General features: G+C 44.2%; 1 protein-coding gene across 1 annotated transcript in view; it reads right to left on the bottom strand.

Moving 5' to 3' along the window:
• Positions 1-17323, bottom strand: part of RHAG (Rh associated glycoprotein) — a 193267-nt gene that overhangs the window by 117120 nt on the left and 58824 nt on the right. The window contains exons 2-3 of the mRNA XM_086926205.1: positions 13142-13325; positions 9591-9738 (exon numbers count right to left, since the gene is read on the bottom strand). Coding sequence (XP_086782331.1) covers positions 9591-9738; positions 13142-13325 — 332 coding nt within the window. The remainder of the gene's footprint in view (positions 1-9590; positions 9739-13141; positions 13326-17323) is intronic.

The raw sequence follows: 17323 nt of genomic DNA, 5'->3' as shown, positions 1-17323 counted from the left end.
CAGTGGAACCTCTTATCTAACAGCACCTAACCTGGATTGGCTACTCTATTAGTAATTACCCACTATTTCTGGTGGGAGGGGTGTGCACACTGTACAGCACCCACCGCCACAAAACTAGTTCCCAATCGGGACCACAGTCAATTTCAAACAAAGCAAAGGTCCACCACCCAGGGGTTCTAACAGCAAAGACAAATCAAATGTCCATATTCAATAGTTCTTTGATGTTTCTTTTATTTCTTTTTTCTTTGTTATTGTTCCAGAAGAAACAGTGCAATCAACACAACGGACAGCCAACGCGTTTTTGTCCATGTACAGGACTTCTTCAGGGCTGTTAAGTGCAAACGAATAAAAATACAAATATAAAAACAAACATAAGATACTTTTTCTTAAATTAGCAAAACAAAGACAGACAGACAGGATATTTAAGATATTACAAAATTCTCATATGAACAGAAATACATAAAAGCTTCATGTTTTTACACCTAGGGCAGAGATATCTACATGAAGCGACAAGAGGAAATACACACAAGCCCAGCAGTGACCTTGATAAATACCAATTAGAGGACTGGGAGGGAAATCTTCGGAATGTGTCATTTAATATGATGCGGATTCTGATTAAGAATGCAGAAAAAAAGGGCCTAAAATTACAACAGGAAATCGAGGAATTGGAAAAAGAAATAGCAGCCTCTGAATTAAAAGACGTGGTTAAGAAAAACTATGCAATTCTGAATGAAATATTAGAAAGTCATCAAACCTACTTAAGAGACAAGAAAGTCAAAAAAATTAAAAGAGATGATAAAGATTACAAGGATGGGAGAGTATACACCTTCTCTCATAGATATGATAATGTGAAGATCCCTGGGGATGGTAAAAGACCACGAGAGAAGACACTGGACTTGACGTCAGTCAGAAGCATATCATCCCTCTCTTCTGTGGCCAACTCATTAACCACGGATGACTCAGTAGTGGGCGTGGAGAGTGAGACTAGGTCTAATAATTTTTTATTTGAGATGGAAAGACTCAGATTAAGTGCAAGATTGTTGCCAAAAGACCAAAAACTAGAAGGGGGAGGAGATGGCCCAGGAGCCATCTCCTCCCCAGGAGCCGGTGAGCAGGGTAACCAGATAGAAGAAGACAGGGAATTAGAGAGACAAAATGAGGATGGACAAACCGTGGATAAAAAATTAATGATTGTTAATTTGTCAGACAGAGTGGTCTCTGAGGATGAGGCTTCAGTTTTGAGCAAAGGACTTGGCTTTTGCCCCAAACAAATGGGCGGTGATGTTGATGTTTTTGTGAACTTATCAAAGTTTGTACGGTTGTTAAAACTAAAGGACCATTTTATACGCAATCCTACCAGTTATGTGAAACCTGTTGAGGAATGTGTCCCTTCAAGTCACACTGTCAATGAAATAAATGTGATTCAGTCATTGATGTCTGTCGAGTATGAAACACCTATTGATGTTGAACTCATTAGAAGTGAACTAGATATTTTGGAAAGTATGCATGAAGATAGTGGCCTAAAACCTAAATCAAAATGTATTCCCGTAGGGACACATCCCAATATCGACATCTTTAAAGATAGGGTCACACATGGGCTACACCAGAGGCTAGAACATCCTATTCCATCAAATGTGAGAAAGCACAACATCACGGCTGCTGAAAATAAGGCCCTAAAAAGCCTAAAGTCAGATCCCTCAATAGTCATTTGCGAGGCAGATAAGGGGGGGGAACGTAGTTCTAATGAATAGAAATTGCTACATGAAAGAAATAGATCGCCAATTGGCAGATAGCTCATGTTACAATAAACTATCAGGTAATCCTATCAACAATTTGAGCACACATATAAATATGAGACTTGTGGAGTGGCGGGAGGTTGGGCTGTTGGATAAGGAGGAATGTAGATACTTGACACTTTTTGAGCCCAGTTACCCCTGTATTTATATTTTGCCCAAAATCCATAAGGGCCGCCCTTTTCCACCTGGCCGCTACATTATATCTGGTGTCAATTCCCCCACAGAGAAACTCTCAGAATATGTTGATCACTATATACAACCCCTTGTGCAAAACTTGCCAGCGTATATTAAGGATACCAAGGACATTCTGGGCAAATTGGAGGACTTCAATTGGTCTGAGACCCTGACCTTTGTGACCCTGGATGTCACCAGTTTATATACATGCATTAAAAAAGAATTTGGGGTCAGAGCCTTACAATTTTACCTTGGACAAAGAACAGCAGATCATTACTCTCACAATGAAGTCCTTCTTGAAAAGACAGATATCATACTGTCAAAAAATTACTTCCTTCATGACTCAACATGGTTTCACCAAATCCAGGGCACCGCAATGGGCTCCAGGTTTGCTCCCGCTTATGCCGGGCTCTTTATGGGCTAGTTTGAGTGGGAGCACCCCTGGGGCCGACATTCAGCAAAATGAATGGGGCATGTGATCTATTGGGGCAGGTACATCGACAATGTGATTATGCTATGGCATTGACCTGCGCCAGATCTGGTGGATTATCATGCCTACCTGAAAGATAACCCCTTTAACGTCAAGTTCACCATCAATCACAGTAGGGAGGAGATTGACTTCCTAGATGTAACTTTTTTCATACAGAACAATCGGATCCACAGTCGCTCACACAGAAAGAGCACTGCTTGTAATATGAATCAATCAATCAATCAAAGCATTTATATAGCGCACTACTCACCCGGAGGGTCTCAAGGCGCTAGGGGAGGGGGGTTCTCTACTGCTCGAACAGCCAGGTCTTGAGTTGCTTCCTGAAGGCGAGGTGGTCCTGGGTCAGGCAGAGGTGGGTCGGGAGGGAGTTCCAAGTCTTGGCGGCGAAGTAGGAGAAGGACCGCCCCCCTGTGGTGGCTCTTCGGATGCGGGGGATGGCGGCGAGGGCGTGGCCGGTCGATCGAAGCTGGCATTTGGGAGCGTAGAAGTTGAGGCGGCAGTTGAGGTATCCTGGGCCTTGGTTGTGTAGGGCTTTGTGTGCGAGGGTGAGAAGACGGAAGGTTATTCTCTTATTGACCGGGAGCCAGTGCAGGTCTCTCAGGTGTCCGGAGATGTGGCTGCGACGGGGGATGTCCAGGATGAGTCGTGCTGAGGCATTCTGGATCCGCTGGAGTCTCTTCTGGAGTTTGGCGGTGGTTCCGGCGTAGAGGGAGTTGCCGTAGTCCAGACGGCTGGTGACGAGGGCCTGGGTGACCGTCTTCCTGGTCTCGGTGGGGATCTATCGGAAGATCTTACGTAGCATGCACAGGATGTTGAAGCACAACAAGGAGACGGCGTTGACTTGTCTGGTCATGGAGAGGGAGGAGTCCAGGATGAAGCCCAGGCTGCGTGCATGGTCTGTTGGTTTGGGTGCGCTGCCTAGGGCGGGGGGCCACCAGGAGTCGTCCCAGGCGTAGGGTGAAGATCCCAGGATGAGGACTTCCATCTTCTCCGAGTTCAGTTTCAGGTGGCTGTTCTTCATCCATTCAGCAACCTCTTTCATCCCTTCGTGAAGGGTGGCTCTGGCAGTGGTGGGGTCGTTGGTGAGGGAGAGGATCAGCTGGGTGTCGTCGGCGTAGGAGATGTTGATGTTGTGCTGGCGTGCGATGTCTGCGAGGGGGCTCATGTAGACGTTGAAGAGGGTTGGACTGAGCGAGGAGCCTTGAGGAACGCCGCAGATGACTTCGGTGGCTTCTGATCTGAACGGGGGGAGGCAGACTCTCTGTGTCCTTCCGGCGAGGAAGGAGATGATCCATTCTAGTGCCTTCTCTTGGATTCCGACGTTGCTGAGGCGCTGCACTAGGGTGCGGTGACAGACAGTGTCGAAGGCCGCGGAGAGGTCTAGGAGGATGAGGGCTGCTGTTTCTCCGTTGTCAAGCAGGGCTCGGATGTCATCGGTGGCTGCGATCAGGGCGGTTTCGGTGCTGTGGTTGGCCCGGAAGCCAGACTGCGAGAGGTCGAGGGATCTGTTCATCTCGAGGAAGGTGGCCAGCTGCTTGTTGACGGTCTTCTCGATGACTTTTGCCGGGAACGGGAGCAGCGAGATGGGGCGGTAGTCCTTGAGGTCGGTGGGGTCGGCTGATGGCTTCTTTAGTAGATCGCTGAGTTCGGCGTGCTTCCAGCTCTCCGGGAAGGTAGCGGTGTGGAATGAGGTGTTGATGATGTCCCGCAGGTGGGGTGCGAGGACCGCGTCGGCCTTGTTGAAGACGTGGTGAGGGCAGGGGTCGGTCGGCAATCCGAAGTGGATGGAGTTCATCGTGCGGACGGTGTCTTCGGTGCTGATCGGGGTCCAGGCGCAGAGGGTGGTGGTGCGGAGCGGTGGTTCGGTCGTGGCGTGCGTCGGTTGCGTGCTGAAGCTGTTGTGTATGTCCGCGATCTTGTTGTGGAAGTAGGAGGCGAGGGAGTTGCAGAGGTCTTGCGAAGGGGTGATGTCGTTATTTCCGGCGTTGGGGTTGGAGAGCTCTTTAACGATGTTGAAGAGTTCCTTGCTGTTGTTTGTGTTGTTGTCCAGTCGTTCCTTGAATGCAGGTGGCGTGAATCAGTTGGTGGTGTTTTCGGGTGGCGAGCTTGAGGGCAGTCATGTTGTACGGTGTTGGGTCTCTGTGCCAGGCTCTCTCGAGGGCTCGGCAGTTCTTCTTGGAGCTCTTGAGTTCGTCGGTGAACCATGGGGCTTTCTTGCTGCCGGGTCTGCTAGGCGGGGTCCTCAGGGGGGCGAGGTCGTCTGCGCAGTCGCTGATCCACTTCGTGAGGTTGGCGGCCGCTTGGCTGGGGTTCGTTGCGCTGGTGGGTGGGTTCTTGCTCAGGGAAATCGCGAGCTGGTCGGCTGTGATCTTGTTCCAGCTTCTGCGTGCAGCCTGTTGCTGGTGGTGGTGGATCGTGGTCCTTCTGAAGCTGAAGTGGACGCAGCTGTGGTCCGTCCAGTGGAGTCCGGTGGCGTGGCTGTAGGTGATGTCCTTGCTGGATGAGAAGACAGGGTCGAGTGTGTGTCCGGCATAGTGGGTGGGGGTGGTCACCAGCTGCTTGAGTCCAAGGTTTGCGAGGTTGTCCAGCAGGGTGGTGGTGTTGCGGTCGTTGTTGTTCTCCAGGTGGAAGTTGAGGTCCCCGAGGAGGATGTAGTCAGCGGAGGGGAGGGCGTGCGGGCTGACGAAGTCGGCGATGTCCTCACTGAATTGTGTACGTGGTCCCGGGGGTCTGTAGATGAGGGTGCCTCTCAGGGTGGTCTTGGGGTTGATGTGGACTTGGAAGTGCAGGTGCTCGGCGGGTGCGAGGGTGTCGTCGGTGTTGGTCGTGATGCGGATGGTGTTCTTGTGGATGATGGCGATGCCTCTTTCAGTCTGGTTGATGCGGTCCCTCCGGATGATCTTGTAGCCGTCTGGGATGGCGATGTCGGGCGCTGAAGAGGTGTTCATCCAGGTTTCCGTGAGGAAGGCGACGTCTGGGGCTGTGGTGTCGAGCAGGTTCCAGAGCTCGATGGCGTGTCTGTGGACGGAGCGGGTGTTGAGCAGGATGCATTTCAGGTGGCTGCTGCTGTTGCTCGTCTTGGTCTTGGTCGGTGCTGGAGTAGTGCAGGTCCGGATGCAGGTGAACTTGCAGGAGTGGCAGCAGAAGGGTCCGTGGGTGCGTCTCGGGGTGGCTCGGTAGCAGCCCGGGATTCTGCCGGCGCTGAGTGCGTTGAGTTCAGTGGCGTCGTAGGTCCGGCGGGTGGGCTGGTGTCTGCGGGGGCCAGGGGTCCTGGCACTGGGTGCGGGCCAGGCGCGGACGGGTGCAGACGGGCTTACCTTTGGCGCACCTTCGGCGCTCAGTCGGTGCTCCCGCTGTGCGGTCGCTCTGGGGGCGTCATAAGAAGGGAGCCGGGAGGGAGGGTCCGGTGGGAGGCGGGAGCGTGGGATCCAATCGGCTGGCGTGGGGGCGGGGCCGCAGGCAGTCAGCGGCGGGAAAACGGGTGCAGGCTTGGCGGGCGGCCCTGCGGCGGCTGGGGCGCTGGAATCGGCGTCGGCGCTAATCACAGGCAGCAGGTGAGGCTCAGGAGGCAGGAGAGGCGAGGAGCGTGGGGGCGACCAGGCCGAAGGCGCAGTGCAATAGCATGCAACATTTCCAAAGGGCACATCCTCAACATGTGATCAACAAAATCCACTATGGGGAAATGATTTGCATGAGGAGAAATTGTAGTACAGATGATGACTTTCTATTGAATCTCAAGAAAACAGAGAACCGTTTTCATGAACGAGGGTACCCAGAGTCTATTCTCAAGAGAGCCCACAACAAAATAATTAAAATTCCATGGGAAGCCACCCTCATGAGGACAGGGCAAAGAGAGCCCCTGTTGCTTTCAACACTGAATATAATGAACGCAGCAGTAAGGTTTACAATGTCCTTGGAAAACATTGGCATTTGATAGCAGAAATCCCTAGTCTAGGTGAAGTACTCACTGCTAAACCAAAAGTCACATACAGGAGGGGACGAAATTTGTGAAACATACTGTGCCCTAGCTATGTGACCACCCCCAAACCTCAAACATGGCTTACTCCTACGATAACAGGCTTTTACACATGTAATGAATGCAGTGTCTGTAAGATAGGCAGGAATAAAACCAAACATTTCTGCTACAATACCACCTGTAGATACACAATTGATCATCTGATCAATTGTAACTCCAAAAATTTGATTTACATTTTGGGCTGCCCATGTGACAAGATCTACGTGGGCAGTACAATAAAAAACCCTGAATATTAGAGTGCAGGAACATGTACGAGCACTTCGCAATGGGGACCTCAAATATCCCCTTGCTTTCCACATGCAGGAGAATCACACTGCAAATAAGGAATTATGATTTATGGGAATAGATCAGATCCCCGCAAGCCCAAGAGGTGGGAATAGGGAATTGGCCTTGAAGAGAAAAGAAGCTGGATGGATCTGTAGGCTATGTAGCATTGAACTAGGGCACAATAATGATGATGATATGCATTATTTTTTGTAGTATTATCATTGTATGACTCCGCTGCAAACAGTGAATTGTTGTTATTTCATTGCAGACAATAAGATGTGTTATCCCTGTGTTCAAGTGTTTAGAGACATGGCTGTTGTCTCTCCCTGCTTTCCTCCTACTATTTAGACCTTGTCACTAAACGTTATGCCCCTACCTCAGGTGGCAGCAAGCTCTTACACTTTGTGACTCTTGGCTGCCTTTATTTACTCACATAAAGGACTCTTTTATCGCTCCTAGTACTTTGAACAAGACTTTGGATATGTGGACTTTAGCTGGACGCATTGCCCCTTAGTGCAGCTGTGGTTGTCCATCTTTCTCTATTAGGTACCTTTTCCTAAATTTGAAGTGACGACTGACTCAGCATAAATGACGATCGTCCTGAGGACCTGGAGTTGGCCCATATCCCAAATCAAGTATAATTCACAACATTACTTCCTTGCCTATGTAATTTTATCACGTTGGTGGCTCGTTCAATTTTAATAGGCCCTTCTTTTGCCAATATTTATGGGTAGGCTTCAAGCCTCTTGCGAAGAGGATGCGTATGATTTTTAGCACTATTAATATGTGTTATAGGTAATTCCTACTCCGCTCACGTTTGTATACGATTGGGGCTTGTATTTTGCCATCTAGTTTAATAAACTATTTACTAGCATTTCATCGTTTCAAGATGGCCGCCCAATTGAGGCTATCGCTTTGGTTTGTTCACTCGGGAGCGAGCGTGATGACGAGGAACGGCCTCCCAACTCACGTGACCACTCCGTGCCCGTGTAGTGTTCCTACGCGGGGATATTTAAACGCCTTGTTTTATACAAGATACCGTTGCTGCTCACGCCGTTTCCCCGCGTAACGAGGTCCGTGCTACTATACCTGTATTTTGGTAAGTGTCTTGCCCGTTTACTTGATACTTGATGCCGGCCTTTACAGCCTCACATTTGATTACTAGCGGGGTGTATGGGAAATGCTGACCCCGAATGTTGTTTGCCGTTTTCTTGCTTGCTCCTTTTTTTCATGGGCTTACTTGACATTACGTTTATAATGCTGACCCCGAATGTTGTTTGCCGTTTACTTGCTTGCTCCTCATCTCATGGGCTTATTTGACATTACGTTTATATATCGATTTTCAAGCTGTTCTGGAGATATACTGGGATATAACCAATATTAATTTTTTTATAGGACGCCCTCTCTCTTATCTGATAAACTCTAGGTAAGATTACATTTCTTTTTTCCAACTTATTTATTATTAAGGCAAGGGGCCATTATGGATAACAGTTATCTGGACACATTTTAGAGGAGTCTACTATGTTTATACACCTGTTGATGTGGCTATTAATCACATGCTAATTAGATCCATACATTTTCCCTTGAGGTACTCCGCGACATATACTAGTTTGGGCGTATATCGCATTTTGAAAGGAACCCACTTACGAGCGCAACTGATTTATTTTAGATCTGGCATGGGACAGGTATCATCTCAATTGTATAAACTAGTAATAACCTGGTGTGTGGTTTAATAGCCTCATGACTGCACTTTACAGGTTTTTTGTATCCTATCAATGATGTTTTTTACTTCTTTCAATCATTTGACCTCCAAACTCTTTTCTTAGGCAGAATATGACTTTTCCTACAGTAGAGACAATTGCTACACGCAGGTGTTGTTAGATGGAGTTGACGGGACACAATAAGGACCGTCAGAGAAAAGGTATGCTCCTACTTTCAAGCATGCTGTTCATTTTTGAAACTGTGCATCGGGCTCTCTTTGAACCACGTTGTAAGTTGGTGACTATCTCATGAGATAGGAATATTGACTAATCCGGCTCTTTATTTTAATTTTTTTATTTCCTTGTCTCTAGATTTTTTTCACCGTTCCTTAACTGTCACCGTCATTTGGAGTTTGTCAGATTGAGACGCCTAACAAATTATCAATTGCCTGTTTCTATTAAACAGTATTGGGAGATACATTCAGGACATTACCTCACAATTGAATGTAAGTTTTCGTCACGGTAGTTAGCATAGTCATTAATAGCACTATCTTGTTGCTACATATTGTACATTTTCTGCTCCACTTATATATTGTAGACCGCTTGTGTTGGGGAACAATGCTCATTTATGTGGACGTGGCCCTGCTGTTCATATCTCTGCCCTAGGTGTAAAAACATGAAGCTTTTATTTATTTCTCTTCATATGAGAATTTTGTAATATCTTAAATATCCTGTCTGTCTGTCTTTGTTGCGCTCATTTAAGAAAAAGTCTCTTATGTTTGTTGTAAGTTTGTTTTTATAATTGTATTTTTATTCATTTGCAATTAACAGCCCTGAAGAAGTCCTGTACATGGACGAAACACGTCGGCTGTCCATTGTGTTGATTGCACTGTTTCTTCTGGAACAATAACAAAGAAAAAAGAAAAAAAGAAACATCAAAGAACTGTTGAATATGGACATTTGATTTATCTTTGTTGTTAGAACACCTGGGTGGTGCACCTTTGCTTTGTTTGAAAATAGTTGTAAGTCCAGTCATGTGCACAGGTAAGTCTGAAGTGCACACAAGCGGTCACAAAATGTTTTTCATATAGTGACACCTACTTTTTTGAAATGGATAATGTACTTACCCCAAGAGATACCACCAGGTGCTCGTTGCATGCAAAAATTGTAATTTCTAAAATTGCCATAATCAGCATCTGGACTGCACTTGTTTTACCAAGAACGGCTCCAAAGGAAATCAGGACAGTTGCTGTGCTGAAGTCAGCATTTATCATTCTGTAGGAAGAAATAGGGGTATATAGATATAACATGTACATTTTAAGTGACTGTTTATAAAACTTTTTTTCTATCAGTAAAGTCTGACTCCTGTGTTAGATATGGATTATACCCGACTATCTCTATCTGTTTCACAAAGCTTTTTTTCTGAGTATTGTAAACTTAAGGTGAATTAGATTTTACCAGTGTTGTGCCTCTCTTGTGCACAAGGTTTCACTTCTCTTGGTGTTTTACTGTAATGAAACTCACAAAAACAAATTACACTATACCACGTTTTGGTTATTTTTGAAAAACATGACTTTAAAAAAAAATCCACATGCCACAACAGTTTTGCTGTTTCTGGGTAACGGGTCAAGGCAGTTTTTTTGTACAAATAATTCAATGAAAGCAACCATAAATTAGCTGGTAGTGACTGCTGGGTCCTTGATTTACAGTCCTTTTCATGTATTATTTCCGTCTTAATTTCTCTTTCAGTAAGTAGCTCTGGATAGCAGTTCTGAAATAATGGACTGAGTCAATCAAAGGTGGATGCCCTCTGTGAATACATCAGCTGAAAGATGGTGCAAAAAGATTTTGGAGTAGCGCAAGGATATTTAATAAGTAGCATTCACTTCTGTGCTACAACTTTGCTCACAATGGGCCTCTTCCCTACGGCAAAAGAAAAGGGCAGGAGTGCACCATATCTATAAGATACGGCTCATCCCTGTCCTTTTCCCCTGCACTGGCGCACAATGGGCTGCCGGCGCCAACGCAGGAACCTTTGCACAATGGTGCAAGAGTTCATGTGTTGCGGGGATGATTATTTTTGTACAGGAAGGGAAACCTTACTGTACAAAAATAATTACAAGAAGCTTTTCCTCTTTCTATGTGTGCTGCAAAATGCAGCACACATAGAAAAAGGAAAAACGAGGAGAAATAAAGATATTTCTCCCCGTTGCACCTCCTAAGCTTTTGCCACTGCCTCAGATGTACGATTTCTTGTGAATATGGGGCAGTGTCAAAAGGCCATGGATGTTGCTGGGAACGCCCCCAGCAACACCCATTGCACGCCCCTTTAACGCAGAACACTGGTTGAGGCAGAATTCTAACTTCCTGTTTGTTCCTCTCTCCTCTTTAGTTACCTTGTCAATAGGGGCCTATCCTGTGTCGTTCAGTATTTTCCTACAAATCATTTCAAACTTTGTCTGAAGTAAATTTGTAACCATTCTGCCCGGTCACCCCAGATTTTCCCCTTTTTAATGTCCTTATTTGTGTTGGTATTACAACTATGTGCCCTGTGATACTGCTAATCAGTTAAATTGGTTTAGCCCAATTGGTCTATTTATTGGTCCATAAAGACAATTGTATGGTGCAAAAATATGCGCTTTAGGCATGGAAGTTAAATGTATTATGTCGGGTGCTTTGTATGTTTATATATTTACATGTCTTGTGGACATGGCAAAGATATATGCCTACCAGGAGCACTCTTTTTGCTCTGATTGGGATGCAGTTTGAATGCACTGTAGTGAGAGGTGGTAGGAAAAATTGGCATCAAAGGCAGACTTTATATCTTCATAAGTCACTCCTGAAGGTTAACTTGTAAACTCACAAGGCACATTGCTAAAATAAAGAAATAAAGGTGTCCACTACATGCTGGAGTTAATGGGATTTCCCAGTCAAATAATACCCAAAAGCCATTTCACTATGTAGGCCTTGTTAGACTTGGCTTATCAGTACATTTAAAGTTAGGCAAAGAGGAAGCACTACAAAACGGGGAGGGTGGACTGTGAGAGAATACGATTTGGTGGTAAAAAATCACTAATCACTGGCATATGCACAGGATAAATCGGGCACCACACCCACCACCTTCTTAGAGCATTCTTGAACCACGGAAGACTCCAACTAAACAAGAAAGCCCTGCTGGAAAAAAGACTCCTAAATTTTTTTACTCCTGCTGGAAGACGAAGACTCATCAAAGGACGTAAGGATTCCTGCTGGCACCCATGGACTGGAATTGCTCTCCAAGGGTCAAATGGTTAGTCTCCTGTTTGTTGACTCTTGGGACACATAACACAGAAAGACTCCTGATTCCAAGAGGGCCCAACTGGCTGCAGTGATACCTGATGCCAGGAACTCTGTCCTGAGAAAATAGGACCTTCAGGAATGGCCATGCAGAGAATTTCCATCACTTGGAAAAAAGTTGAGAGTCATTTTTTGCACCCAGTGAGGACCAAGATAAGGTGCAGAGGCTTGGCCAGAAAGGTTGTGCACAAGGTGGACAAAGAAATAGGTTTATCATGCTTAGAGCGTTTTGCACACAGAAAACTAATTTAGCGGGACTTCACTTGAAAAGAATCCAAGTTTGTCCCACTCAGAGCTTTTGGTGTCACACCCAACTGCTTTAGTCTCTATGATGACATTTCTGACTTTGAGGGATCATTGCTAGCTACAGCTTTTCGGCTTGCCCCTTCGAAAGGTTTTGACTTAACACTTTGGCTGAAATAAACAAGCAAAACAGAAGTCAAAATTCTAGATGTCCAAAATCAAAAGAACGGAAAGAAAAACATAGTATGCAGATGCAAAAGACTACAACCACATTATAAGTTGATGCTCAAGTTGTAGTCTCTGATATCTAAAGGGATAATTAAAAACTAAATAACCCATGTATGCAGCATGTATTTATTTACATATATATGCATTTTAACTTATAGAGAGATCCCCTCTTGAACAATAGAGTGCTATAGGCTGAAGCTAGTAGGTAATGATTCAAAATATTCTATAGAAACTAAGAGGTTAGTTGCAAAGAGTGGCTTCACTCAACTCTTCTGTTTTAACACAGAAATCCCATTCTGTGTTAAAAGGGTTGTTCTAGAGCCACTGCTTGATAAAGCTTGTTGTCTGATGTTTTCATTTTTGTCTCTCTTGATTTCACATCTTAGCTATTCCTTTGCCCCTTGCAATGAGATAACTAGGAATGGTGGTGTGTTGGTTGTTACTGAATTGCACTTGCAAGAGGATGGTATGGGTCTGCAGAAGCAGCAAGTCTGTCTGTCTGAGTGAGAGTGATAGTAATTGTTAAAATATGTTTTGTGTGATTTTGAGGTATCCACATGACTTTTTATTTTCATCCAGATCACTTCCCTTAGCAAGAGGATTAAACACCAATCTGTCTCACACTAAAATATGTGATTACTGATGGACTTTTCAGTAAATTGCTATAGAAATGTTGGATAGATACATTGTTTTAAATACTACATAGATCATTTAACAACAGGTCTAGGTTTCAGAAACATTATGCTGGTTTTGGAACGAGATAGAAATTATTCGACAATTTACAATGATATAAAAAAACGGATTATTTAAGGCGTCATTGATATAGTAATAAAGCAATAAAATGTCTACGAGTAGTTGAGAAATAACTCACTTTTTTATGTCAATATTGATGTGCCCATCGTGAAGGTGCCATAATCCTTGCATCAGGGTTCCCCACTGGAGACCAAGAGCTGCAATAAGTAAGTTGATTCCAACACTGCTGAAGCCGTATCGTTTCAGAAATGTCATGAGGAAACCAAATCCAATGAATATCATGACGTGGACATCTTGAAACACTGTAAAAAAAGACAAATGCTGAGGAACTTGAATGAACACTTTAATTAGTATCTATGTAGGAAGATTGACATAATGCAAAAATTGGACATGGGTACAACTTTGAAGCTGTAGGGTTCTTAATGATCCATTTTGTGGATCACCTAATGTAAGCATTTAGAAATCCTACAGGCTCCTACACATCTTACAAGTCATCAATTCCCAATTATGTTTGGTGATTCCATTACATTTGAGCATACATCATGTTGGGTTTGGTGATAATGTCTTGTTGCAAATTATTTTTTTTTTAAATAATTGACATTTACTATTAAAATTGGAAAAAATATCCAATTTCACTATTTCATACCCTTGGGGGTAAATCAGTATTTTGTGTGAGATTGAAATGATAACGTATGAATCCAAAGTTCAATCCTAGTCTTTTAACTTATCATGCAATAGGTCCTTTTGTCTTACATTCATCCTTAGTTTACTATGCGTTATTTTTCAGTATCTTTTCACTAATAGTCATTTATTTGTGAAGACCCTAATGAAAGTACTCAGCTAATGTCGTCAAAAGAAGTTTAGCAGAAAATGGTAAAGGAAATAAGACTATCACTTGAATATTATGCACCATAATTACACACATGTTGAGATGTTATCTGGGCAAGGGATGTTATAGTATTCTGGACTCCTAGAAAAAGGTGAGGGGTGTTATCAAATTATAAGAATTGTAGAAAAATCAAGATCCTTAAGAATATTTGAGGGTAGTATACTTAATGGTAGGGAGAGAATGTTTTTCATTGATGATCAGGCCCCTGTTACGTTAGACCTTGGAGAGTCTTGAAATTAAACAGCTTTTTGCCTATCTAGTAGAACACAGTATATTGGACCCTTCTCAATATGGTTTTAGAGCCTTGCATAGCACTGAAACCGCTGTCGTACATTCAATCAGACTTTCGTTGGATGCTAGCAATCTGGCAATGCTGGTACTTCTCAATTTGTCATCTGCCTTCGATTCTGTTTTTAATACCATCTTTCTTCGTAGCTTTACATGGTGGGTATCCATGGAAAAGCCTTGCATTGCCTCACTGACTTTTTGAAAAAATTGACTCAGATGATTGCCCTATACTCTTTTAAGTCTTGCACTATGCTTGCCATCAAAGGGGTTCACAAGGGTTCTTCCCTGAGTTCCACTTTATTAAACATCTGCTTGACCCCCCTTCCGTTAAATGTCAAATTATGTGTCTTTGAGATTTTAGCCTATTCAGGTGACACCCTATTAGTTATCTTGTTTGAGCTGCCTGGATGACATACAGTTGCCTACAGCTGAATGGTGATAAAACTGAGATTTTGTTGTTTGGGATGGCCCACAGACTGATGGCCTTCCACATTGGGTCCTGACCCTTGTCCTAGTTAAAAACACAGCATTATGCTTACCCTCTCCATGAAAGATAACGTATCCTCTATCGGTGGCACTTGGTTTTTTTTCTACTATTACCCTGCTCAAGAAAGAGTTCCAGTGGCTCCCTTTAAGTTCCAGGAAATCTGTTTTTCAAGCCTTGATCATTAGCTGTATTGAAAATGGACTGATGGTTGCGGCTAATGAAGCCCTTCTTTCCAGACTACAAGTAGTCGGTGGTGTCACGAAACTTGAGGGCTCCGCCCTGTAAAATACATGGAGGGGCTCCCACTCTAGTCAGGGTATGCTAGATGCAAAATAGGAGAGCCAGTGCTCACCCTCTGGTTGCTTGGCACAGAGCAATTAGGCTTATCTACAAAGGCAATGTGTAAAGTATTTGTGTTGGTAAGAAGTGTAAGCATCGTGATGCAAATACATCCCCAATGGAGGCACTACGGTAAAGTTCAAACAATGATTCAAAAAGAGTTGATGTCGGTTTGATGAAGTTTAATCTTGAGTCATGAAATTCAATCCATAGATATTATATTCATATCATGTCTTGATTTAGAAACGAGTAGAAATGAGAGGGGAACGCCTCCGATGCATTTCGGGCTGGTAGCCCTTTATCAAGGAGCGCTGAATTCAAATGAGTCCCAAAATACACAAAGACCTCCACAATCCACCTTTTAGACCCATCGTATCGACCAGAGGATCCATACACGAGCCCACAGGCAAATTCATAGACAAATACCTTCAGCCACTTGTCAGAAAGTCCAGCAGTTATATCAAAGACACCACGGAGTTCCTACTCAAACTTTCAAATATCCAAATCCAAGACCAACAATCATACATTTTATGTACAGCTGACGTCAGCTCATTATATACCTCAATACCCCACCAAGGAGGCATTGAGGCCATTGAAGCAGCCCTTCTCAACAGCAACATCGATCCTAACATGCAAGTATTCATCATGGAATTAATGGTATTCACCCTTTACCATAGCTACTTTCAGAATGACAACCAATGGTACTTACAGTTATCCGGAATGGCGGTGGGTAACTGCGCAGCTCCCACATAGGCTAATACCTACATGGAGAACTTTGAAAAACGACACATCTATGCTAACCCGAAATTTCAAGACAACATAATAATGTACGTTGGGTACATTGATGACCTCTTTTTTGTTTGGAGCAACACCAAACAATCATTGAACGATGCCCTATTGGATCTCAACAAAAAGGATGAACACATTCAACTATCATGGCAAATCAGTGATACAGCAATATCATTCCTTGACGTAAATGTGATCATTACACCTGATGGTTTCAGCACAGACCTATACAGGAAACCAACCGATCGCAACAACACTCTCCATTTTTCAAGCTTTCATCAGGGATCCCTTAAAAAACACCTACCGTATTCACAGATGCTACGCGTCAAACGCATAGTCTCAGATCAACAAATTGCTAACCTACGCATCAAAGAAACACATACACGTTTCTTAAACCGTGGATATCCTGAAACTACCCTTATCGAGGCACAAACCAGAGTGGCGAAAATTTCAAGACAAGAAACCCTAACCAAAAAGTCCAAACAAGAAGACCAACGGATGGTCCTAGTTTCTAAATTTTCCACATCAAGCACCATGTACAAAAAAATAATTCTCAAACACTGGCCTATCCTTCAAATGGACCCAGACTTTCGGGACATTTTTCATCAACTGCCCTTATTTGCATACTCCAGGAGTAAAAACATCCAAGAAATTCTTTCCAAACCCACTCCTAAACCTGTTCCACATAAGGGCACACAACCATGTCTGAACTGCAATCATTGCAACTCTATTATAAAAGGAAACATCATTAGACACCCAATGAAAGGTTATCCCATCAATCTTCAAGTCAACGCCACATGTGACACCTCGAATCTCATTTACGCACTCAAATGCCCATGTGGCAAACTATACGTCGGCAAGACCGAACGAAAAATTAAAACGCGCTTAAATGAGCACAAGTCAAACATCCGTTTGAAATATGAGAAGTCCAACGTTGCTATCCACTTTGCTGAAGCTAGACATTCAATTGCCCAACTCCAATTTATCGTTCTAGAAACTGTTTCGAAAAAAGAAGGCATTGATACACGCAAATGCCTTCTTCAAAGAGAATTGGAATGGATATACCGTCTCCATACGCTTAAGCCACACGGTCTCAATGACCGCATTGAATTCAGTTGTTATCTTTAATTGTCTGTTTTCGTGTTACATTATGTACTCCACTGTATTCTACCTGCAATGCATGGCTCTTGCCTGCTCTCTCACACCTTCCTAAGATGGCCCCCACGTTAGACCTTGACTTCCCGCACCCTTTTCCGTTAGTCCTTCTTTTACTTTTAGTTCCATCCGCCCCTTTTTAACTTCCCCGCGTTCTCACACAGCTTAGGCATCCCACCCGGACTTACACGAACTATGCGAGGTTTACCACCTTTTTAACGAAGTAAGTGCTCTACCGCACCGCTTGTGCCGGTAGCATTGTGACCTCACTCCCTCACCTTCCTTTACCCTCATCACGCGCTGACGCTACCCGACCCATTCACTCCTCTCACCATCCCTCATTTTATTCCGCCCAC

This window comes from Lissotriton vulgaris, chromosome 6 (genome assembly GCF_964263255.1).
Source record: "Lissotriton vulgaris chromosome 6, aLisVul1.2, whole genome shotgun sequence".
NCBI lineage: Eukaryota > Metazoa > Chordata > Amphibia > Caudata > Salamandridae > Lissotriton > Lissotriton vulgaris.
The sequence above is the reverse complement of the archived record's forward strand: the minus strand, read 5'-3'. Positions and strand labels throughout refer to the sequence as shown.